Below are 26294 nucleotides of genomic sequence, written 5' to 3' on the forward strand. Positions count from 1 at the left end.
GCATAACACACCTCTTCCTCCCCATATTTAATCCTGAATCACTCTATCACCCAATTCGTTGTATTTCCCCCTTGTTGGAACTGGCACGTTGTGGTTGGCTGAGGCCAGAGCCTAGCCAGGCAAAACCTACCTCACCTGTCAGGGGCGGGTGATTACACTTACTGTATAACCTGCGCTTACGCTTGAGTGGCTTGGCACTGGGCAGTCAGGCGTGTTTACAGAGACAATTTGTTAAATTATTGGCACAGCATTTTCACACAATACATACACTGGACATCACAAAAGAGATTTCCAGCATGCTGTGTATGAATAACATTTGTATTCAACACACACATTATTTAACAAAACATTAACATGATGTATTTCTGGGTATAAATCACATTAGGAAACATCACTAGCAGTACTAGTCCCAACAATGTTAAAATCCCATCAGTAATATGTACACTTGGGAAAGATCTTACTCTACCCCCCCTAGCACCCTTATGCAGTGCAAAACATCAGGCCGAAGCCCACCCCGGCAATTATTATAATTCAATACCACACACTTATAGGGTGCACCCCAGAGCACAACGACATCAGAAATGTATACACACAGATAAGTGCAACACTTTTAAGCAGCACCGTGGGCCATGGCCGCAAGGGTAAAAAGGTATGTCACACGTAATATTAATTTGGCAAGGAATCAACATGTAAAGCAACACTGCCATGTGATTTAAATAGTAACAGCAAGTCATTGCCACACACTCAGCACCGATTCGCGGTGCCACGGATATCAGGTAGGCCAGTATGGAGCCAACTCAATCAAACACACACACGAACACAGAACCCTAATGCGGTGCACTGATACCTGGCAGGTCAGTTGATAATGCACATGCAGACCCAGTGGCTGAATCCCCCTTCCTCCACCTTTCAGCTAACACCGACCACCCTACACCCATGGGTTGGAGATAATAAAAGTTTTTCCCTAGATCATATGCCATTGTGGCTGGAGTCATACCTAATCATGCTCCCAGGGAAGTTGGTGGGGCTAAGTAACAGGACTAATTAGGTTACAATCGACACATGGGGGTTTGGCCACTATTCGGGATGTACACCCATGGTATGCGGAGCAGAAGTGGGCTGAGGGCGAGAGTTGTTCACTCAATGGATTCCACACTGGGTCTTCCAGCTCCAGCCCAGTTCTGCGAAGGGGTGGTCACGCAGTCTCTTGACCCGCTTCTGATCACTCTCCAAAGCGTTCCTTAGCCCAGTCAATTACTCTCACTACTCAGACCCGATCTGGGCAGCACTACCGGGTAACACAAAGTCATTGTTGCAGGGTGAGGAGAGGGCAATTGGCCCGCCATACTGAGGGCACGAAAGGAATAATTGCTGAATGGGAGATGAAGTGGGGCTGCCTCTCAGAAGACAGAGGCACCCCTTTGGACACACATTGATCAAAATAGCACCTGAGCAATCTGGGCACCACAGAGCACCAGTCTGCTCCTCTACACCTCCGCGGGGAACGAGGCACAATGTCTGGTGCTCATTGGTATGAGTTGCACCTGACAATTTTGGTCACTCGCACAAAGAGTTGCAAATTCAGTACTTCCCTGGAAATGAGGCACAACATTTGGTGTGCATTGTTATTAGTTCCACTAGACAATTCCAGTCACATACAACAAAGAATTGCAAATTCAGTACCTCCTTGGAAATGAGGCACAATGATTGGTGCGCATTGTTATGAGTCGCACCAGACAATTTCGGTCACAGAACAGGCATAAGTTCAGTAGTGCCGCATCAGGTAGAATGAGGCAGTACTACAGGTTACAGGTATGCTCCCACATCTGAGGGTCGTAAACTGTCAATTGGACACTGTATGCAATAAGCATGCACTTGGCGTGGCACACACGAGAAATGCAGCACTATTGACAAAGTGGGCCATGCAGGGTCCCACAATTGGTGAATCCGCTCACCACCAACATGACGGTTATGCACGTTGAGGCCCCACAATGCAGGGCCACACTCCTTATATGCGGACTGTACTTTTTGGGGCTCCGCACAATGCAATCCAGTCTCCAGGCACAATTCTTAATTCCATGTTCACCTCGCACCACCAGTTAGGTTCTAACAGACGGGCACTTAAGAGGGCACTACTCTCCAGATGTCCCTAAGACATATCCCAGAGAACAGGGGGCAAGCCAAAAAGCTGGAGAGCAGCATTCTCCAGGGTGGCACACAGCCCAGGCCACCCACTATTCAGGGACGGTGCATGGCCCCTTCCAATGGCAGTAATCCTCCTTTGTACACCACGCATTCCAGGATCTCCAGTCCCACAGCCCGATAAGTGTATCTCTGCCTTGCTAAAGTATGGCACCATTAGTTATACTGTGCATTTGAAGTTGGAAGTGGTTCAGAGGGTTTCCCTTTGAACCACAAATGCATCCCCTAAACCTCAGTCCTGTCTAATAATATTGGGCCACGGAGTGCAGATCTTAATCTTTAGTGGGGCCATGATATGGCTCCCAGAGGCCAAGTGTCTAAACCTCTTCCTGCAATGTATCCTGCCAGGCCCTCAAATGGCAGAGGACTATCGTTCCATTTGCATGCCCAATGTTTATAGCTGTCTCTGGGGAATGCACAGATGTGCTCCCCCATCCTCCAGTGTGGACTGGAGTCAAACTAAAATGCACAAAGAGTTTTAGAGCAAAGAAATGCCCACTTCGTGATTGATCTGCATGGTGTTTTGATTGAAATTTCTGGTGAGTCAAATCCATCCACTCACGTCACTTATCTTGTGACGCTCTCACTATTTAACTTCTATGCTATATATCTTCTTCTTCGAGGTCCCGTCGGCTGATAGTCTAATAAAGTCTAATAAAGATTTGTCGTAGTGTGAAGTCTGGATCCCCCAATGACTCGGCCCCTCCTTGGGTCATTGCGGAGGGTCTAGCTGGACTGGAACCACACATAAGACATGTCTTACAGACCTCTTTTTCCACTCAGCGGGTTCCAGAGGAGTGGAAGAAGGCTATAGTACTCCCAATAAAGAAAAAACCAAATGTAAGCATTGATGTGCTGGAAAACCTCAGACCCATTTCATTACTGCCTTACGTGGCGAAAGTGGCTGAGAAGGTGGTCAATGCTCAACTCACTGAGCATCTGGAGAGAGGGAATCTATTTCATCCCTCCCAATCAGGATTTAGAGCGGGCTTCTCGACGGAGACAGCTCTCTTACGTGCCACTGAGACTTTAAGAGCAGGAGCGGATGCAGGACACACAATGGCCCTGATCATGCTCGACCTCAGCGCAGCTTTCGACACTGTAGCTCATTCCATCTTGCTACAGTGTCTTAGTGAGGCTGGGGTCGCTGGTCCCGCGCTGTACTGGCTGCAGTCGTTCCTTACAGGAAGATGCTTCCAGGTACAACAAGGGGCATGTCGATTGGTAGAGATGCCACTAGACCAGGGAGTGCCTCAGGGCTCAGCTTTGAGCCCCACTCTTTTTAATCTGTACATGGCCTCCCTGGCGAAGGTGGTACAGGCACACGGGGTGGAATTGGTATCTTATGCCGACGACACCCAGCTGCTGATCTCTCTATCGCAGAACACCGCCAATGCCTCCACCAACTTTAAGGCCTGTATGCAGGCATTAGCTGAGTGGATGGACTCCCACTGCCTAAAGCTCAACGGCTCTAAGACAGAGGTTCTGGTAGTGGGGGGAAAGAGTGACAGCTGGTCGGCCGAGTGGTGGCCTCCATGCCTTGGTCCTACTCCCACACCTTGTGAGGAGGCTAAGAACCTGGGAGTATGGATTAACCCCACTCTCTCCTGTGAGGGCCATATAAGGCGTCTTGTGGGCAAGTGTTTCGGGGTACTGAAGACCCTAAACAAAACTTTAGACCTGCTACCCCTAGAGGCCAGAAGGACGTTGACGCAGGCACTGGTGACCTCTCGGTTGGACTATGGAAACATTCTGTTCCTTGGGTCCACCGAGGGTAGCCTTGGTCGCCTGCAAGTCATCCAGAATGCCGCCGCCAGGCTGGTGTTAAGGAGACCTAGGAGAGCAAATTCTCAGCAGGCACTGGATGCGCTTCACTGGTTGCCAGTGAAGAAACGCGTGCTGTTCAAATGCGTCCTCTACTGTCACCGTATTGTCTGGGGCAGGTCGCCCGCCTATCTTAGGGACTTAGTCAGCCGCTACGAACCGCCAAGGGCCCTCCGCTCAGAGGGCATTGGGCTGCTGACAGTCCCAAGGGTAAGGAAGGCCAGAATGGGCGGACAATCTTTTTCGCTCCAAGCTGCTCAGCACTGGAACAAACTTCCTCCTGCCCTGAGATTGGAGAGCAGTGAGACGGTGTTTCGGGCTAGGCTCCAAACTCTACTCTATACCTTGTAGGGCTAGGGGTTCTGTAGTGGGTGGTTGTGAGTAGCTCCATTCAGCGCGGGGACACGCCGTGATGGCGTTACTGTGCGCTTTATAAGCTCTAAAAAAAAAAAAAAAAAAAAAAAATATGCTTAATACGAGCTCCTTTTACTAGGTTATTTAGCCGCATTATGTTATTCAACGAACTGCCTGACATTAACTGAAACTGATTTAGGTAAGCGCCGTGGGGTTTTTTCACGACGGTACATTTGGCTGGATTCGCTTGTCAGAATCCTTTGCTCATGATTTGTATGTCGATTCACTTTTTACTTTTAGACATTTGATACATTGCCGGCTGGTCTTCTTGTTTAGAAGTGACCCTCTAAAACGTTAGCAGTATGATAATTTTGGATTCGTGGGAATTATTGGGTGACAGTAACTCGGCTGCGCACGAGTTCATTAACAACACTTTTGTGCTTCTCACGTTTTTTTCACATTTTGGTTAAAGTTACGCTCCGGCACTGCACAAATGTTTTTAAACTACTTGACTTAGCACCACATATTGGCATGATGACACTGAATGTCGTTTTGTCCTGCTCATGCATAAGCCATTAATCTTGAGTTTACTTTATTGTACTTTTGTTACTTATACAATGTATTAATACTTTACAGATTCCCCTGATGAATGGCTCCTCTTAATAGCCCAAAATGCATTCGGATTTTTAAGCCATTGTTTATGCTGATGAAAAGCAATATCAGTTGTTACTTTTTTAATCGCATCTGCAACTATCAAGAATAAAAGCAGATTTACAGCAACTTTTGATTTGAAGACTGGACAATCACATTTTTGATTCATTGTAAATTGGATTGAAAACTGTTGTTTAAAATATTAGCAGTTATTATATACTTTCAAATAATGCTTGAAAACATTGTGTACACTATTTTGTGACGCCCTCTTAGTGCACTAGGCATCCCTACATAGAGATCTGCGTCATTTTTTTCTCACTTTCCAGAAGTGGCATTTCCAGGCTATTAAAGGTAATTGCCTCTTTAGCACAAGAGAGGGTTTGTCATTCTGAATCCTGCTCCACTGTAAGCCACTATTGCAGCTTGAAGTAATTTCAACTATTCCTCCAAGTTAACCTATGGAAGAGAAAACCTCATAGGTAGTGAAAACACACATAGCTATTCTTCACTAACTGGGCAGGGAACACACAGGTGTATCTGCCATACCTTTTCACCTACCACTTGCTTCTCCCCTTAAGTCTTACCCCAATGTGGGCGTAAATCCAATTGCACACACATAGGCCTGCAATGGCAGGCTTTGACACATGTTAAAACACACCATATGTGCAAGTCTGCACACACAGGCCTGCAATAACAGGCTAGAGACATGGTTTAAAAACATCAGATGTGCAAGTGTGCAACCCCAGGCCTGCAACGGCAGGCTTGAGACATGTTTAAAAACATCAGGTAAGTGCTACTTCTGACCGTTTGTACCAAGTGCGCGAACTCTTTCGCACTAACATTTTCACACTGCATTTACAGTGGGAAAGTGCCCAGGGCACTAAGGTCACTAAAAGATAATCAGCAAAACCCATGTGTTCTCCCATGGTAAGGGCTAAACTCCTAGGTAGGTAAAACCCACATGGGAGTTCTACACTACCTGGGCAGAAAACATTCATGTGTACCTGCCCTGCCTTTCGCCTACCACTTGTTCTACCCCTCAGGGCTTACACTACAGGTGCTCTAGTGGTAGTGCAAGGCCCACTTAGGGTTGGCGATAAGTTAAAACTGCCAACCTGAGTGTAGGCGCGACTGTGCACCCACAGGCCTGGAATGCCAGGCTTGATGCATATTTGAAAGGCTAATCTGGTGGATGCAGAATCAGTGCTGCATCCCATCATCAGTCAGTGCAGTATATGGTGTACCTTTTTACATCACACTCACAGGTACAACACCTAAACCAATCAAGTAAACACCACTTCCTAGCATGTGTAGTAAGGGTGCACTCGCTTACACATTGCATTACAGTGGGAAAGTGCCCAGAGTCCTAAAGACACGGAAAGAGAATCAGCAAAATGTAGGAGCAGAAAAAGCAAAAAGGTTTTAAGGAAATCCCCTAAGAAGGGCCATGTCCAACCCCCCTTACCAGGATGTAGAATCTTACAGTAGTATAACTGTGTTATAAAAGTGTTAACATAAAATAAACACACACATGGTATGACAACATAAAAGACAAGTCCTTGACACTGCAGTTACAGATAAAAGTTGAATATTTTATTCAGGGAAAATCCTTGTAATTCTGGCTGTATTGGGCATGATTTACAAAGTATGACAACTATTTTGGTATAGCTCATTAATTTATGAAAAGGAATGATCTTATTGTGATTTATATTTTTTAAATCCATTGTTGATACGAAAGTTCAAATCTAAGAGGTCCTTTTTCAGACGAGCTCAGCAAACCTCAGTTGGATACCCTTTCTGCAGAGAGCGGTTGTGCTTCAGAGACCAGAATGATTCGATGTCCCAAAAATGATGTCTACAGGGACATTACTGGAGCCTGCAATAACAAGTAAGTCTCTCGCTGAAACAATAACTCAGGCTTATGCACGCTTCTGATCACACATTCCTATGCACTTTGCACTGGTCAAGTTTGTTTACAGAAATCACTAATACATAGGATAAAAATGTTACAAGTTGGATGTTAAGTACTATTGGCCTCATCTACAAAAAAAATGACGAAGCGCTGGGCCTCAAGCTATTTTGCTGCGCAAAGCTACGTCATTTTAAAAGCACAGGGATGTGTAATATTAACAACAATATGACTCATCCGTTTGCTTTCCTCCGCACTGGCCTACAATTGGCTCCATGCGCCAGCGCAGGCAGCCTTCCGTCATGTTGCATTGGTGTCTGCATTGTGGGGCTGATTGTTTTTGTGCAGGAAGGGACACTTTCCAGCACAAAACAGCAATAATCTATGGCATTTTCCTCTTTATATGCAGCATGCATAGAAGAGGAAAAAACAAGGAGAAATAAAAGTTTTTCTCCTTGTTGCAACACTCCTGTGCCTACCATGGGGAGGTGTAGGATTCTGATGCATTCCCAGCTTTACAAAACGTTGTAAATCTGGGAATATGTCAGGTTCCATGGATGTTGCTTGGGAACAACCACAGCAGCTCCCACTGAACGCCCCTTTCAACCAGAATGCTGTGTGAAGGGGCCTATATTTACAAGGCCATGAAAAGTCACGCAGGGTGAATTTACGTGGCCTTGTAAATTTGGGCAAGTCGCTGTGTCAAAAAAAGTGATGCAGCCGTGGCTTGTAAATGAGGCCCCCTAGGTTGTGTTTAGGGCTTGTGGCTGGAGGGAGATTAAGGTAAGTCTGGGCTGTTTCCTGGATGCAGACTGAAGTTTTAGGTTTTAGTCAGTGTCTTGCAGTCATTTGTGTTGTACATTTTCTGCTTCCAGGCTGCACCACACGTCTCTTGATTCAAAGAGGGGACCAGTATGCCACTTAGAAAGATAGCTCTATGAGCAATTGCATGGAATTCGCATGACATCAATCCATCTTAGTTAATGCCTCTCTTCTTGAAAAACATCTCTTTAATAATTTTGTAACAAGATCAAAATATCCCTTATGCTCCTGTTACTGGAGAACAAACAATGCACCATTTTTCCTCCTTCGTGTCCACCTTCACGTTGGCTTCTTTCAATGTGTTTCTCACAGCAATCGATGGAGAGCCTCAGAATTCCCAATTTGGACATGCATGCCTGCCAATTGCAAGGGGGGAGGCAGAATGGCTCTACGACAATGGTGCAAGGTTTGCAACTTGTTTGTGCGTAGAAACAATATGCCTCCTTAGCTCTCTAAAAGTGTCATTATTTACGAAAGACATTTTATTAAACACTGTACCAGGTACAATATTACAACCCTCGAACTATAACATCGTATAACCTATATTTAAACAGCGATTTTTATAAAAAGGTTTATCCATGGCCTATCTTTCATTATTTTTGAAACAATCAAGTTAAAAAAAGGTTCTATTTGAAAAATAGATACACCAAAACAAAACACCTAATACTAGAAGTGTTCCCTGACCCTTGGTTGTAATTGGTCTCCTGTGTCCAGTGGATGGTGGCAAGTGTGCTTCCTGAATATGAAATCAACAGTATCCATGGGCAGAATATCGAAGACAGAATAACGAAGATGAAATATCGACATGTAAATCTAGATTTCCTATACCTTACCCCACTTATATGTGCCTCCTACGTGCGTATGTGTAGAGTTAAGAATGATAAATCTATACTTACCTATATGTACTTACCTTTCGATATTGTGTCACTCGATATTCTGTCGTCGATATTAGTATGATACGACTTTGTTGTACAATCATGGAGACGCTGTTGGCGGCTGACAAATCACCAGCCGCCAGCCATGCCACAGTTGTAGCAGATCACACAGGAGTCGTTCAGTCCTCCTGCCACAGTCAAGGCACAAGTAGAAAGCTAGGCCCCCCACACTGTGCAGTGTCCCGATACCGTGGATGTGCCCTGACACCCAGGCCTTGGCATGACTGCCAGGCACTTCCATTTTTCTACAGTAGACTGCTCAGTTAGCAATGGAAAACTCACACCACAAATAACCCACTAGTTTCAAGTAAAGATTGTGGAGGTAGCTGATTAAAGTCTTTTACATATATTCAGTCCACTACTGATTCCAGAACAGATTTCCTTCCCTGGTTTTTACTAGTAAAGAAACGTGTTCTAAAACTAACATTTAGCTATATATGAAACCTCGTTTCACTCGATCAATGTATAACCAAGATATAGGTGTGTCTGTCTGAAGCCAACACCTTTTCAGAGGAGTGGCTGGCATGAAAGTTATTTCATATACATTTTAAAGTGTGTCCGCTGCTCTATAGAAGCAGTCAGTCATTATGTAATAGGCATGTTACATGCGGGCCCATTATACAAAAACAAAGTCTTCATGTAGGATTAAGCTTGCCCTAAATTAGGTGTAATACCTATTAGTAGTGTACTGTGTGCATGTTAGAGGTGTGTACCATTTAAACATAGGTACACAAGGGTCTGAGGAAAGTATGTGAACCTCACTTCTGAATGGAATCTGAAAATGATGGTACAAAAAACCAAGCAAACTGAACGCTTACTGTACAGCAGATAGAATTGCCGACAATAGCATAACAAGATTGGTTCTTCTATACGTAGCACCTCCATTCCATGGCTGTATTTTCCTTTCATGTTATTTCATTACTTTCAGTTCCTTTCTTCCCATTTATGTCTTCAAACTTCTTGGCTTTGGAAACTTGAATATAAGATAAGATTGAGAAATGAAGATCACATCCAGCCTCAAATCTAATTTATTGCATAATAATTCACAGAACCGAATTTGCTCATCAAAATGCACACATAAGGGAGGCGACATTGATCCGGCACTAGCAGCCAATAAGTGGAACGGGAGAGGGATGGGCATAACTCCAACACCAAGTGGAGTAGGCTAAAGCTTCGACCTTGATCATGTGCACTTTATTCTGTCTCAGTGCTCTAGTGTAGTCATCTATCAGATTGCCCCCCTGGTCATGAGGACCTTTGATTGGCGAATGAAAATGTAGGAAAGGAGTTAGCATCAGCACAAAATGTCCATAACAGTGAAACCACTTGAGCTCTACAAAAACGAGTAGGCCCTAGGGGATAACTTACAATTGGGAGGAGTGGGTGCCAGCCGGCCGCTCCAGCACCGAATGGCCACCTTTGGCCCATTCATGAAAACGTCACACTGAGTGACCAACCTGCCCTCGGAAGGACCAAGCACAGCGAAAGCACAGCCCTTAGGCACAGGCACTGTGCCATGAGTTGAAAAGTCAAGTCCTACAGACAGGACAGAACCTGCGAGAGATCCATGATGGGAGAAAATGACAGTCCTACACATAGGATGCGACCAGCAAGAGGTCCATGAGAAGAGAGCTGGTGGCACATTGCCTGTGCCTGGCGCGACTTAGCACCAGAAGACAAAGAGGACACATGTGAAGTGTGGCTGGACACAACACTGCAAGGAAGAACTGAAAAAGGAGAGGAGAGGAAGTTGTGTGACCAGACCTGTCACACTGAAGAAACTGATCACCAGCAGGGGGGAGCCTTCCAACCACTAACCAGCAAGAGACCAAGGAGGCACTCCTGGCAATATGAGGGACCAATTGTCCAGAGAATATCTTCTAGCCTCACCCGCTCCTGGGTCCTGTTGTTGAGCAAACCCGACCATGAGTCATCTACCCTAGTAAATGTAAATGTGAGACGAGAGGCTCGACCGTAACTCTGTTGGCAGCCCTGCAATGCAGCCCAGCACAGTCCATGAAGGCCCCGTGGCGACCCATCGGAAAGAGCCTCAAGGGAATCTCCGCACATGAGATTGGATCAGAAGTTGCTCCACTGACAGGTACCGGGTGGTACTGGGGCCTCAGTGGTAGACATCCAAACATTGTTGATGCCGTCCCAGTCGTAACAAGGTTATCCTTCATGAACTCAAGACACCCCAAGAGAAAGCTCTGCAGAAACTCGACCAAAGCTTCTGATGCACTCCAGTTTGAACTTTGACACCACCCATACCACTGCGAGAGCAGGCGGGACCGACCAACATTGTTTGGGTGGACTTTAACCCAACCAACTGGGTAATCCTCTGGTTAAATCATGGATGCGAGCAGTGCTGTGCGGGTGCTAGCTGTACCTTTCCATTTGTCCATTGATGCTCTATGTGCTGCCTCTAGAGACTGAGAGACTCAGTGGTGTTTGCTTTGTTTTGTTTCCTCACAGGTTGAAATCCTTTGTTTTTTGGTGAATTTTGGGAGGAATATAGTGTCTTGCTGTACACTTAGTTATTTTCAGCCATTCCCCAAGGGCTGGCCTTACACCCACACCCATCTAACCCAGGCATCACCGGTCAGGTGACCCTGTCAATAAAAGGGCCTGAGTACACACGCTTGGGGCAGTCCTCCACACCATATACCTGTGTCTGTGTCCAGGGCCGGCCTGGGAACCAAAACCGGCCCTGGCAAAGTGCTCCCCTCCCCCCCCCGCGGGGGACTGGGGGTGCCGCAGAGCTCTTTGCCAGGGTCGGTTTTCTGCCGATTTTGTATCAGGGACGATTTTGCAGCTATGTTGCAAAAACGGCCCTGAAACAAAAACCGCCCCCAGGGAGCCAAAAAAGGCCAACACCCGTGCGGCGCACCAGGGGATTGCCCAGTGCCCGCTACGGCCAGTCCGGCCATGTCTGTGTCGTACTTAACTCAGCATGCAGGCCTAGGGCCTAGGACATCACAACTCTCATGTACGGGAAGATGCACTCAAATGAGTACACACACTTCACATAAGCAAACACAGGGATGCCAAAATACACACAGTCGCAGGCCCCCAACGACATACATATATAAATACACATAGGCACATTAACCCTCTCACAGGCACCAACAGACACAATCTCAAAACCTCACAGACATGCATTCAAACCAAAAACACAGAAGCAACCATTTAATATTATGTAACACAATCCTTTTGAACCAGATATATCTCTTAAAGTGCACTCATCCCTGCTCCCTCACATCCTCCTCCCACTGTCCTTGTATTGGTGTCCAAAAGTGCAGCTCCACCTGCTATCCCTCATGTTGAATGCCCCCTCCTACCCTGACCACGTCATAGTGCTTTTTTCTGACTTTAGTAGCCGTGGAGCCCTGGTGTCTGTTGCTTACCCCCTGACTCTTTACTGCATTGTTGCCTGCCCCCTCTTGCCTCCCACTATCCCTCATCGTTTGTCCCTCCCACACTACTCCCACTGTTTGTTGTCTGGTTGCCCCAACCTGCAGCTCCCCCCACTGTCCCTCATGTTGATTGTCTCCTCCAGCCCTGACTACGTATTAGCGCTTTTTTCTAAATTTAATAGCTGTGGAGCCCTGCTGTTTTATTGCTAAACCCCGACTCTCTACTGTGTTGGTTCCTGCCCCCTCTAACCTCCACATCCCTCGTTGTTTGTCCCTCCCGTCCTGCCACAAAAAAATTAAACAGCCCTCACGAGCATGACATTTATTTCCCACTGTCATGTTTTACTAGCCATTTTGTACAGTAGAGGAGCTGTTGTGCAACATGGCTTAAAGTAAAGAAAAATAATTGCAATGATGCATCCAGCATTAACCGTGTCATAGCACTTTTTTCATGCGCTTCCAGCCGTGATGCACAGAAGCAGGTCTACTGTACAGCATGGCTAAAAAACATTAGCAAAGGCAACTGGCTTTGTCAATGTTTGTTAATTAATCGTGTTTTGTGTTTCCAATTCACCTGCTAAAGCTGCATTTCTTCACGTACTTCACTGCCCTTTCACCCTACCCCCAGGAGGAAGGGATACTCAGGTAACTCCAGATGGTTGGGGTGGAAATACCAGGAACTTCACCGGGTTATCAGAATGAATGAATGATTTAAAAAGCACCCGAATCGCCCCCTGAGGGGTATCTCTATGCTGCAGGAAATGGAGGACTGGAAAACAGAGATGTTTTAAGGCATGGGCAAAATGGGCTCCTGCCCTCGGCCCCAGCCTGTCAGGGGCCACCCGAGAGAGTCCTGCCATGGTGAGCTTGAATGATTCTTAAATAGTTGTTGTAAATAGCGTTTTCCTTTAATTTATTTTTAATGTAGATAGTATGTCAGAGTCTATTACAGACATTATGTCTGGCAACTGTTGTGTTTATGTTTCATGCAACATCCATTAAAAAAGTTTCTTTTAGTTCAAAACAGGACCTCAAATATGAGAACTGGGAGGGTGTCACAGAGATTGTTTGCAGTAATATAAATGAACTGCAACTGTATTACAATACTGAAAAAACACATCATTGTCAAAGAATATTACATGTAAACACATATACAGTTTGTACCAGGGTGTCCATGCAATGGCAGTGGCTTGGCCAAAGAGGGCATGAACGAGCTGAAACCGGATCATAAATTCCAAGCTGTTCTTAATAAGGACCCCCAAAATCCGTTTGGCCCCGGGCCCCCAGAATCCTTAAGACGTCCCTGCTGGTCCAGTATAATCAGTTGCAGAACAATTTGGTTTTAAGAAGTTTCCTAACAATGCGAAGGTTAGTGCACTTGCGAAGGTGCAAAGGCAAGAGATTCCAGTAGAGGGGGCCAGGTAAAAGAAAGTTTGACCTCCCATGTGGAACTTCCGAAAGCAGGGTGTATTCAGTAGGGATTTCACTCCTGAGCGTAAAGATTTGCTCGGCCGATAAGGAATACGCTTATCAGTTAAGTAGCTGGGTCCCATGCCATTTAGTGCTTTATATACAATGCAACAGATACATCTTAAACGTAATCCTCTGGCAAAGGGGGGGCCAGTGTAGGTGACACAAAAGCAGCATAGAGGCTGTTCTGGATGGCATATTCTGGACCAGTTTAGCTGCAATGTTTTGAACCACTTGCAATTTATTCAGTAGGGATTCATTAGTTGCAGCCAGAGCGCATTACAATAGTCCAAGCGACTGATCACCAATGCCTGAATCAAAGTTTTTGGCACAAAGAGTGGAAGGAGCTAAAATACTCTATACAAAAGACTGAAAGCAGGTGTCAGTAATAGCCCCAATCTGATCTTTCATGACAAGCGATTGATCCAAGTGGGCACCAGGAGCTGGAGCGATGCCCAGATCTAAGGGCTACCAATCTGCACACCAAAGTGATTGGGCATTGCCAAAGAGAATAATCTACATTTTACTGGCATTCAGTTGAAGAAAGCTTTCTGTCATTCAGTCTGAAACAGCTTTAAAGCCTTCTAAAAAGCAGAATTCGGTAGATGAGGTGCTGTTGCCAAAAGAGAGAAGAAGTTGAGTATCATCTATAAGAAAAAGGGATAAACCCAAGTTCTCTGACAATCTTGGCAAGAGGAGCCATATACACAATAAATAAGAAAGGGCTAAGACAAGAGCCCTGAGGCACTCCCTTTGAGAGCTCATTGGTATGAGAATGGAAAGGACCGAAGTGAACAGTCTGCGTGCATTGCCTTAAAAAACTCGAAAACCATTGCGGAGCTGGTCCACAGATCCCTATCTCCTCCAATCTTTGGAGTAGTTTATGATGTGACACTGTATTGAAGGCTTCTGATAGATCCCACAGCACTGGTAGCACAGCCTGGTTGTTGTCAAGAGATTGCCTCATGCAATCCGTTAACACTATCAAGGCTATTTCAGTACTGGACATTGGTCTAAAACCAGACTGTGAAGGATCCAGGCAGCCTCGGGACTCTATATGTTCCATAAGTATTTTATTTACATGTTGTAGTATTCAGGACAATCCAAGGAATATTCTATAAAAATAGTAGTTTAATTGAGAGATCCAAGTAGTACAGCTTAACAAGTCAGAAGTTACAGCAAAGCTGACTCAGAATGTAGAATACTTAACCCCTTTGATGCGGATGACAAAGCCAGCTCGTCATGGGCGTTACCTGCGCTACGCGGATGATGAGCTGGCTTTGTCACAAACCGCGCGATTTTTAAATTTCAGCGCACAGCGGGAAAACCCGCTAGCGCGGTAGCGGTTAACATAGCAAAACAATCCAAGTCTACAGATAATTCTGAAAGCATTTAAAGACATACACACAAGATATAAAGAGAATATAACACATCCCTTCCCTTAACAATTAAACATAATCCTTCATTCTATTGGGATATCTGATAATTCTGCAACCAGTTTTTATCCTGGAAGCAATGGAGTCAGACTCTTTGGAAATGTTGAGTTTACAAAGAATGGAGCGATCAGGAGAGAAACAACATTTAGCAATTCGTCTAACATTCCAAATTCTCCCATCTTGTGTCATCACACTATTGAAATTAACCTTCAAAACTCTAATAGAAGGTCCAAACTTAGAGGACCCCTTAACGCTGAATCCTGGTTTACATACTCTCACCCAGTCACCAACCACAAATGAAGATTCTTTTACCTTCATTTTTGTGTCATAAAATTCTTTCATGTTTTCTTGTTTTTGTTGAACTTTAAACATTACTTGCCTCGAATCAGCACCAACAAATTCCCTAGACATTTCATTTTTAATCCACCAAGGACACAGTTTAGAAGCTGGCTCTCTACCTCTAAGAAGACAGAAAGGACTCAAGCTATTTGTAGAATGTGGAGTAATGCGATACACCCACAGTTTTTCCCTTAAAACAATTTTCCACTCCCTGCCTGACTCCTGTCTCAATACCATCTTTAAGCACTCGGTTGAACCTTTCAACCTGCCCATTTCCCTGAGGTTCATAAAGGGCTGTGGTATGATGCTTAATGTTATGCAAGCTCAAAAACTCTCCATCTCATGAGATTTAAGTTGAACTCCATTATCGGTCACAAGAACCTCTGGAAAACCTTCCCTGCCAAAAATGTCCCTGAAAAACTCAATGATAGCTGAAGTGGTGGAATGATGAACACATTAAACTTCTGGCCATTTAGAATGATAATCTATGATTACTAAAGCAAAATGAGAGTCTTGAGGCAAAGAGTGGAATAGCCCGGAAACATCAAAAGCAATTTTCGGCCATGGACATTCTGGCCACGGCACTGACTTGAGAGGAGCAGGAAAAGCTCTCAGAATTTTATCACTATTAATGCATTCAAAACACTCCCTTATTTTTCGATCTACAGTTTTGTCTAAACCCGGCCACTAAAAACTAGATCTTTTTAATCTCTTCATGGAGGACATTCCAGGATGCCCTTCATGTGCAAGTTTAAGAATGGTTTCCTGCATAGACTCAGGAGGTACACACTTTCCATTTTTGAAAATTAAATCATGTTCCACAGTAAGTTTAGAAGAAACTTGCAAAAATGACTGAAGCTCAAAAGGAATACTTCCATCCTTAGGTCATCCTTTAAGAATGAAATCCTTAAGTACACCCCAAGACCACACTCTGATTCCACACTTCCTCAGAAATCGTAGAGAATTCTTGGGAAACTAAGTCAGACAATCTACAGCAGCATTCTGTCTTCCCAGAACATATTCCACAGAAATATTATACTCTTGCAACCTGGACATGAGTCCATTAATTCTTGCAGTGACATTCCATCCACCACCAGGAGATAAAATAGAAGCAAGTGGTTTGTGATCAGTTCTGAGTATAAATCTGTTTCCCCAGATAAAATTCCAATAATGCTCAATGCCCCAAACACATCCTAATAACTCTTTCTCAATTGCAGAATATCTCCTTTCTGTTTCGTTGTGAGTACTAGAGGCAAACGCTACACACCACTCATCATTCCCAGCTTTCTGTGAAAGTAATGCCCCCAATCCATACATGTTGGCATCTACTGTGACAATACAAGTCTTATTAATACAAAATGGTTTCAAAGTCGGAGCCTCAATAATTTCCTTTTTGATTAGTTGAAAAGCATTTTCTTGTCTCTGTGTCCAGCAAAATTCTGCTTTGTGTCAGGTAAGCTCTCCATTTTGGTAGCAAAGTCTCTGATGAACTTGCTGTAGTATTCACAATGTCCTGCAAAGGACAACAGTTTTTCTTTATTGTCAGGAGCCGGGGCATTTACAATTGCCTCCACTAAAGATTTCTTTGGAACCACCCCATTTCCAGATAATGTATGTCCCAACTACTCAACACTCTCACAAAACATTTTATATTTCTCTTGTTTCAAGGTCAAACTATTTTGTTCCAAACGTCTACATACTACTTTTATGTGCTCAGTATGTTTCTTAGGGTCAGGAGAGAACACAAGTACAATCATCCTGGAAGCATCGAACAAATCCTTCTAAATCCTTAAAAATGTGATACATAACTCTCTGAAAAACTGACGCCGCAGAGGCCAACCCAAATGGCATTCTCTTAGATTGGAATAAACCTTGGGGCATCAGAAAGGCAAAACTATTTTTTGAATCATCCGTAGGAACAATCTGATGATAAGGGGAGTGCAAATCAAACGCAGAATATATCTTAGCTCCCTCAAGCATGGAAACTACCTCATTTATATTAGGTAAGGGATGGCAGTCCACTATTAAATTAGCATTAAGTGATCTCAAGTCGACACATAGCCTCAAACTTTGAACCGATTTTCTTGCGAGAACAATGGGAGAAACCCATTCAGAAGATTCCACTTCCTCTATTATGTCCTCATCAATGAGGCTTTGTAAACGTTTTTTTAAATCTTTCCTCACACATATGGGCACAGTTCTAAGTTTTTGTTTTACTGGACATACTCCATCTTTAAGTTTAATCTTGTGCAAAAAATTGGTGAGCTTCCCTAAATTATTAGAGAAAACTTCTGGGGAAAAATTAATAATAGTGTCACTCTCATTTTTAAAATCCACACTTTCACTCACTTGGGACACTAATAAAACAGGATAAAAACTCCTAGGATTGGGCATAATACCAAGAGACCATTGATCTCTCCATCCTAGCATGTTCACTCCCTTGAAAGTAACATACATTTTAATATTGCCTGTGTGACCCTTAAACTCAATAATAGCTTCAACAAAACCATCCATCTGGATCACAGAACCATCAAAAGCCCTAGCAACAATATCAGACTTTTTTCAAACCCTCAATAGGAAATTTCCCTTTAAAACGATCTAAAAAGAGGTCCCTAGTGACAATGGTCCAGGGAGAACCAGAGTCCGCCATAAGCTACAATTCAACATTCTGTACATGTGCCACACACTTTGGGGGTCTCAAATTACTAACATACTCATTCACTCCATCATCTGCTATGGACAATATCATTCCTCCAACACATCTTTCACTATTACCTTCATCAGCCCCAAAATTAACAGAAGCAATTTTCCCCTTAACACTTCCACTGTCGCGGTTCCTAGGATCTCTACAGACAAAAGCAAAATGCCCACGTTTTCCACACTTTTTGCACTCCCTATTCAGAGCGATTACCCCAATTCTATTCTGGTTTCCTCTTGACAATGTGAACAAGACTGCCTATCTTTTAAACACTCTGTTACACCAATAAAAGATTAAACCAATCTGTAAAAAACAAATTAACATTAAAAATAAAAATAATTTCCGTCAACATAAATGAAATTGCCTGTCTTCTCTAATGACAAGAGTGTCTGGTTTCTTGCTGCTACTGCCTCACCGAGACCAACTGGAGTTCTTGCTTGAAATGGCTTGTTACATGTGCCCTTAAATTGACTATACTTTTTTGACTTGCTAAACAGATGAACTCAGACCCAACTAGGCTATCTGCTTTTCTCCCGCAGGAGGAGACCTTGGCTAGGAGCTGCAGATAGAGCATTTGCTCGCTGGCTCCCAGCACATTACGAAGATGGGATTTCTCTTCCTCGAGGATGGATTGAGGGAAGGAGATATTTTGGACATGCCCTACCACTGGTAAGAGCTCCCGAAGAATTGTCTATTTGTAACTTTTATGTAACCTGCTGTTATCATAGGCATAAGAAATCTTGATTGTAAAAATTCAATTGTTAAGCAATGGGGCAGCAGATGAGCTTTAAGCTCACATAATGAATGTGCCAACTTTTTATTGCTGAGCAATAAAAGACAATCGGGCATATGTAAGATCATTTTGCTTCGCCCAAGCACCGTACAAGGGACTCTAGGGGGAGGCAAACCCTAAATGAGATTTATCACACCACGCAAAGCCATCTTGCATGGCTCTGAGTGGCTTGATGAATCTAGAGTAACGCATAGCAGTGCAAATCGCTGCCTTATGTAAAAGCTGCGGCAGGATTCCATGCCATGGGTGGAGCGTGGGTGTTCCCCCTCGTCCACCATCCATGGATTCTGACAGATTTCCAGAATTACCAACACTGGTAGACCTGGGAATGCGTCAGAACTGTACACCTCCCCACCAGAGACACAATGAGGAAAACCATCTTTATTTCTCCTTGTTGTTTACTCTTTCTAAGTGTGGCCCTACCTATATTAAGGGCCATTAATATAATCTCTGTAAAGGGCTAATTTCATTCAACTTGCAAATCTGACACATAACAGGATATTCAGAGGACATCAGCATCAGATTATATGGCCATGGTAATGAGAACATCAATGGTTAAACACCCTCCTGTAGCAAGCCAGCTTGAGAGTGAGAGCTCTTATTGGCTGACAGAAACATGAGCAAATAATTGCTGGCAGCCATTACACTACTTGATGACTTAGTTAGTTCCCTGTCCTGAAGCTAAATAAAAGTAATATAAGGGGGTGGAGTAGAGATACCCTACTCCCTAGGCCAAATAGGGGAGACCCAGAGGAGCCTCCCGTGCCAAAATACAAAACAAATCAGCAATGTTTGCTGGAGGATCAATAAAAAATACATCCAGAGCCGAATGCTTCCCCAAAGTGCCCATCCCTGGGGCAGTATTCCATAAGCAAAGTGGGTGATCTCCCCCCTCCCGAGCCACCATAGGCCCAGAGGGGCCCACCCCTGGGGCTGAAATATTTATAGAAGGGGAGTGGAGCCATAGGGCCCACCCACCCTGAGCCTTCCAAGCCCCCAGGTACTCCATTCCCTGAGGCCACTTTCTATAATTAAAGGGGAGGGGTCCATGCAGCCTCCGCCCTGAGCCGTTCATTGCCCCAGGGACCCCTACCAATTTGGCTAGAATTGTCAGCAAGATTACTGAAAGCCGACATAGCAAAATTGGTCAATTATCTATGAAAACATGCAGGAGATACCTGTGCCGCACACTTAAAAATACAAAACTAAATAACTCCCCCCCCTTATCCGTTCCCCTCCCCAGTGTATTGTACATAGTAAGTTGTATGGTAAAAGCTAGGTGTAGTCCTAAGAGGGCGCATCACAGATATGCTCTAGTCAGTATCAGGGAATTCTGCAATGTCAGAGGATAAGAAAATCAGGAAACCCCCTGGTAGAGGCAACCAATTAAGGATTACTCCTAAGTCAGAGCAAACCAATCTGATCCCCAGCCGTGGGGGCCAACTCCTGATCAGCCATCGGGACCTTCATCAGTATCACTAATGCATCCCAAGCCCTTGCTGCCTCCAAAGTTTTTTCGCTATTCACTCGGCGAGCCAATTGCACCCTAACAGTGTCTTCACTTTCTGCCCATTTAAGGAATTCAGCCTTCCATCTCTGGAAACTTGGACCCTTCTTGGATTTCCAATGCGCAGTAATATCTCTTTTAGCCAAGAGAAGACCCAAATCTAAGAACTTACTAGTGATCTTGGTTTTAAAGGTGTGGGGAAACCAGTGTAGCAAACAAGGACCTATCATGGGCTCCGCGTCCCTCTCAGTGATGTCTCACAGCAGAGAAACCACCTCCTCCCAATATGACCCAAGCCGTGGGCAGGCCCACATCATGTGGGCGGAAATCCACACCCTCCCCATTACAGCGCCGGCACAATGCCGTATCCGTGCTGAAGTAAGTGTTAATTTTCGCCAGGGTGAGATATGCCCTGTGAAGAATAAAAAAGCCCACCAGTTGAAATCAAGCATTTCTAGTGCTTATCCACGCCTGTTCAACTAGCTCAGCCCATGCCTTCTCTGGAATCTCTTCACCTAGATCCTAGCGTTAGAGCTTTTGTTAGGCTTGTAACAGCCTTAAAAGTGCCCGCCTCTAATATTACACACTGGCAGACCATTGAGGTTTGTGGTTCAGATAACTATTCCTTCCAATGCTTTTGAATAGCAGGAACGAGGGCTGAATGGATCAGAAAATCCCCTCGAAGCAGGTCGTACCTGTCTCTGACTATACCAAAGGGAAGCAATGTGCTGTCCTCGCAAAGGTCCCCCATCATACACAGTCCCTTCTCTCGCCAGTCAATCAACGCAGCCCAGCTGCCCTCATGCGGCATAGCAGTACACATGGCCAAAGGGGTCTCAGGGGCATACGGACATGCGATTCACGCTCTCCTCTGGCTCCTGTTCCAACAAGCCGAAATGTATGGAACTCATTAGTGAGCACCTTAAGCCTCAGCAGCAGTTGTAAAATGATTTGAGAGAGCAACTGCCCAGAGTACCGCTCCCCTCCGATCATCCGACCGTCTAAACTCCAGTGCTACTGCCTGGGCGAGCCACTGCAATTGAGGCCGCCTTCAGATTTTCCCCTCATTATTGTTTGCAGCACTACCCTTTGCCTGCCAGCAGACCAGAGAAACCCCTTAATCATTGATTGGAGCAGTTTAAAAACCAACACTGGTAGTATCCAGACCGGGAGGGTACGGAAATAGTACAGCAGTCTGAGGAGAGTCACCATCTTGAGGAGAGCCACTTGACCAGCCACCGAGAGAGGCAGGGTCCCCCAAAAGCCAATGTTACTCTTAAAATCTAGAATGACTCAACCTACATTACCCTCCGATAAATCTGATTGCTTATGGTAGATTCGGGTCCCAAAAGTGGGCAGGCAATGATACTCCAACTGTACTCCATCTGTAATCGGAAGGCCACAAGCCAATGGGGCAGCTGGGAACAGGCAAGACTTCGCCCAATTAACCTTAAGTCCAGCAACAGTCCCAAGATCATGGAGCAATCGCTTTGCTCCAACAAGGGCATCAGCTGTATTGGCTAAAAACATGAGTAGGTCATCAGCGTGAAGAGCAATGTGATGGATTTGTCCATGTACACAGAGACAATAGCCAGGCTCCATAGCCAGGGCAAATAACAGAGGGGAGAGCGGACATCCCTGCCTCATCCCACGACTCACAGCACAGACCTCCAAAATGCCCCCCGACTTCACCCGAGCAGTGGAACGCTTGTACAACAGTGCTGTCCAATCAAAAAACATCATCCCCCAAGCCAAACCTGCGCATCACTTGAAATAAGTAAGGCCATTCCAAGCTATCGGGTGCTTTCTCAATATCAACCAACAAAATGGCAGCGGCTCCTTACGGGTAGGTGTCAGCCTCCAATATGTGAAGCAGGCGTCTCACATTTATGGCTGTGTTTCTTGTCGGGATGAAACCCGCCTGATTACTGTGTACTAAATGGGTCAAGTGTGGGAGCAGCCGTGTTGCTAAGATCCAGCTTAAAAAGTAGTTAGCATGGACAGTGGCCAATGAGCGGTCTTATCAGAGGGCGGTTTTCCCCGCTTCAGGAGGGGTATAATAATGGCTTTGTGAGTGGTGGCAGGCAGCTGTCCCGCACGCTTCGCTTCATTATAGAGTATTACCAACTTAGGAGACAGAAGATCTACGTAAGTCAAATAAAACTCAATCGGCTAGCCGTCTACCCCACGGGTCTTCTTCCGCACCATATGCTTGATTGCTCCTCTATTTTCCCCAATTGTGATATCTTGGCCTAGCAGCTCTACTTACATCCTGTCTAGTGTTTGAAGCTCAGTCGTATCTAAAAACTCCCCCAGAGCATCAGCATTTGGCATCACTTTACTTCGATAGAGATCCGAATAATAAGCGGGAAATTGTTAATGAATCCCCTGCTGAGTGTAGCAAATTTCCCCCATTGGGTACCTGTGGGGCCTACCCAATCCTGGATCCTTGGAAGTGGAGTTGAAGGTACCCTGCAAACCCAACTGTGGACCTGTGAAGCAGAACCGATGTAGCGTGATGCATCTTGCAGCAGAACCGCAGAAGTTACCATGTATGCCAGAACCCAGACCTCACATCGCAGCTCGCACTCTTCTCAGAGCCGCTGCTGAGAAATGCGTCCATGTGTCAGGCTTTCACATAGAAAGTCCCTTGTTGACGGCATCCTTGACGACTACACTGGACTCTGCATCACAACCACGCAGCTCTTCAAAATCGCTGGTGCATGATGCATGTTCGCTGCAGGACTTTCCACCACGTCCACTTGTCGAAAGCATTCCCAATGATGATACAGGACTTCATATCATAAGCTGCAGCCCCGCAGCACCTCAGAGCAGCTGCTGCACAGCTTATCCTTAATGCAGGATCTCATAGCACTCCGCAAACCAGGATTTAACTTGTGATTTTTTGCCCGTCGGTGCAACCAGACACCCACAGTTGGTGCTTTGAGCATTTAAGCTCTGTTTTTAGTTTGAAATTGCATATCTTCAGTTCTACAGATTGGATTTTTATCATTTTAATCTCAAACAATGTATAAAATGTTACTCTATTTATTAAAGTTAGTGCAGTTACACATATTCCTGAGAGATGTAGCATTCAGGTATATATCGGAAACCATAGGCTGTTGCACTCTTGGTGTGTGTTTAAACCTAAAGATTCCTCCAGAACAATATTTGCCAGTCCCAGATCTTATAGTTGCAGAGAAATTTGATATCATAAACACATGTCCGTGTTAAGCACTATAGAGTTTGGAATCATTTGACAGGAAGGAGGAGTTGATACTGAATTGTGAAATTCTGTCATATATGATTTTATTGTATATCAGCTACAAATGTCTTGGGCCTTATTCAGCCTAATCATCTCACCACTTTTTATTTCTGTAGGTCCGGGATGTATCAAACCATGTTGCTCGATATCTGGATGACAGAGGGGTATTGGACCAGGAAAGATCTCAAATGTTCATGGTATGGGGCCAGTGGATTGACCATGATCTCGATTTTTCTCCTGAGAGCCCAGTGGCAAGCCCCCACAAAACTAGAGATGAGTGTGAGGCAACCTGTGCTAAAGAAGCAAACTGCTTTCCCATCATGGTGAGTTGGTGCCAAGAGGCACATATTTGTTAGGAGGTTTGAATGAGTAGATTGTGAAGATTTCCAATGTCCAGTGGCGTTTCTGAGTGAGGGGAAGTACCCAACATTATTATAAGAGATTCCAACCAATATTTCAAATGTCAATATTTCTTGCCGCATGCATCTAAAGATGATGGTTTGAACAGTTTCACAATGAGTACTCTTTGTTGACAGCATATCACAGTGAACACGCCCAGCTCTCAAGGTAGCATTCTGATGCTACTCCAACTGAATTAAATGATTTAGAAATCCAATGTGTACAATTTAATCTTTTGCATTTCACTGCACTGTAGAAAAAATAATATTTATGTATCAGTGTTGATCAAATACGTCACAATGTGTTTCAGTGGGCCTTTCCTCAGTCAATGGTGGTTAGTTTTGTTATATTATCCTCCTTTCAGTATGACTTCCCTCAAACAGAGGAACCCCATGTTACTTCAGTTTAAATGCCGTTTTGCATTAAGTCACATTTGTAGTATATGCTTAGCCTTTTTTTGGTCACTCTGTGAGCTCTCGGGATGTGATTACCATTAATATTCTTGAATAGGGGCCATATGTATCAAGCCAAATTGACTTCGCAAACGCAGAATTTCGGCGTTTGTTTGAATGCAATTTGGACTAATGGTATGTATCAAGGAAATCTGCTTGAAAAATAAGGAATCGCAAAATTTGCGATTCCTTCTCTTGCGATTGCATTTAAGGTATCGCAAATTTTGCGATTCCTTACATGCAATGTAAGAAGCCAAAAAAAATCGCAAATTGGCCTTAAGGAATCGCAAATTACCACCAACTTCTAGTTGGTGGTAAGTTGCGATTTCCCTTCAAAATGCATATTTTTTCATTTTTCAAAGTGCCATGTGCCTTAGGGCATGTATGTGCACCACATGTGCACCCATGCAGATTTCAAGGGTGCAACAGGGTGTCCTTTGGACACCCCTGCACCCTTGAAAATATTCTCAATTTGCGATTAGCAAATTGCGAATCGCAAATTTCCCCTTCATTCCTATGGGCCTCCTGGCCCATAGAAATGAATGGGAAATTATTCCTTAATTGCGATTAGCAATTTGCTAATCGCAATTAAGGAATTTTAAGAAATCACTAAAAAAAGCGATTTTCTACATACATACCATTTTGCGATTTCTAAATAGCGATTCCTTAAAAATCGCTATTTAGAAATCGCAAAAGGGAATGTTGATACATATGGCCCTAGGTGTCATGATAAATTGAATATAGTTAACTGATATAACATTTTCTCTTGAAACAATACCTGCTCAAATAATCGACATTATGTTTTTTTCAGATACCACGGAACGATCCAATGGGTAACAGAAGGGGCAAGTGCATTCCCCTGTTTCGCACTGGTCCAGCGTGTCCCACTGAGACAATGGTCAGAGAGCAGCTGAATAGCTTGACCTCCTTCATTGATGCAGGGATGGTGTATGGGAGCACAGCCTCTACAGCTGCCAGTCTAAGGAATAATACCAATGATCTGGGGTTGTTAGCTGTCAACAATAGGTTTCAGGATGGAAATAGACCATTTCTGCCCTTTGATGCTAACCCAAATAGTCCGTGTGCATCCATCAATGCAACTTTTGGAATTCCATGTTTCATTGCTGGTAAGATCAATCATTGCAATTGTGAATTGTACAAATATTCTCAGTGTTTTGTCTATATATCTTCTGCTACATTGAAAGTGTTGCTGTTTTAGATATTCCAAAATAAAGATATTGTGATTTATGCATGCGACTTATATAGTATGAATAAAGCTACAAGGCAACTCAGCACACACTTGACCGTGATACTTTCTCTAAAATCTGTAGAAAGATTAAATCCGGGTCTCCGGCAGATCCCTTAAAGCCTGACCTCTTCTGTGACGCTCATGCACTCATCACAGACCACGTTCGTGATTTTATCAATCGGTCACTCTCCACTGCCAGGGTCCCTATTAAATGGAAGCAGGCATGGGTATCCCCCATTTTGAAGAAACCCACCTTGGACCCCTCACTCCCGGAAAACTTTAGGCCGATCTCCCTGCTCCCTTGGCCCGCTAAAGTGGCCGAGGCACACGTTAATAACATCTTGTCCAACTTCCTCCGGACCAATAACATCCTGGACGACTCCCAACACGGGTTTAGAGCTGGTCATAGCACCGAGACAGCCTTGCTCAGTGTTTCTGAGGACCTCCGTTCCATCCTTGACGCCGGCGGCACTGCAGCACTGGTCCTATTGGACCTCAGTGCTGCCTTTGATACGGTGTCACATGAGGTCCTCTTGATGAGACTGGAGGAAATCGGAGTCACAGGGGCAGCCC

The 26294-nt window shown here is 44.6% G+C and overlaps 1 protein-coding gene across 1 annotated transcript in view; it reads left to right on the forward strand.

Annotated features, from left to right (window-relative positions):
* LOC144770624 (eosinophil peroxidase-like) overlaps positions 1–26294 on the forward strand; it is a 147664-nt gene that overhangs the window by 41569 nt on the left and 79801 nt on the right. The window contains exons 5-8 of the mRNA XM_078655310.1: positions 6796–6919; positions 18596–18725; positions 23738–23944; positions 25284–25599. Coding sequence (XP_078511436.1) covers positions 6796–6919; positions 18596–18725; positions 23738–23944; positions 25284–25599 — 777 coding nt within the window. The remainder of the gene's footprint in view (positions 1–6795; positions 6920–18595; positions 18726–23737; positions 23945–25283; positions 25600–26294) is intronic.

This window comes from Lissotriton helveticus, chromosome 7 (genome assembly GCF_964261635.1).
Source record: "Lissotriton helveticus chromosome 7, aLisHel1.1, whole genome shotgun sequence".
Lineage (NCBI taxonomy): Eukaryota > Metazoa > Chordata > Amphibia > Caudata > Salamandridae > Lissotriton > Lissotriton helveticus.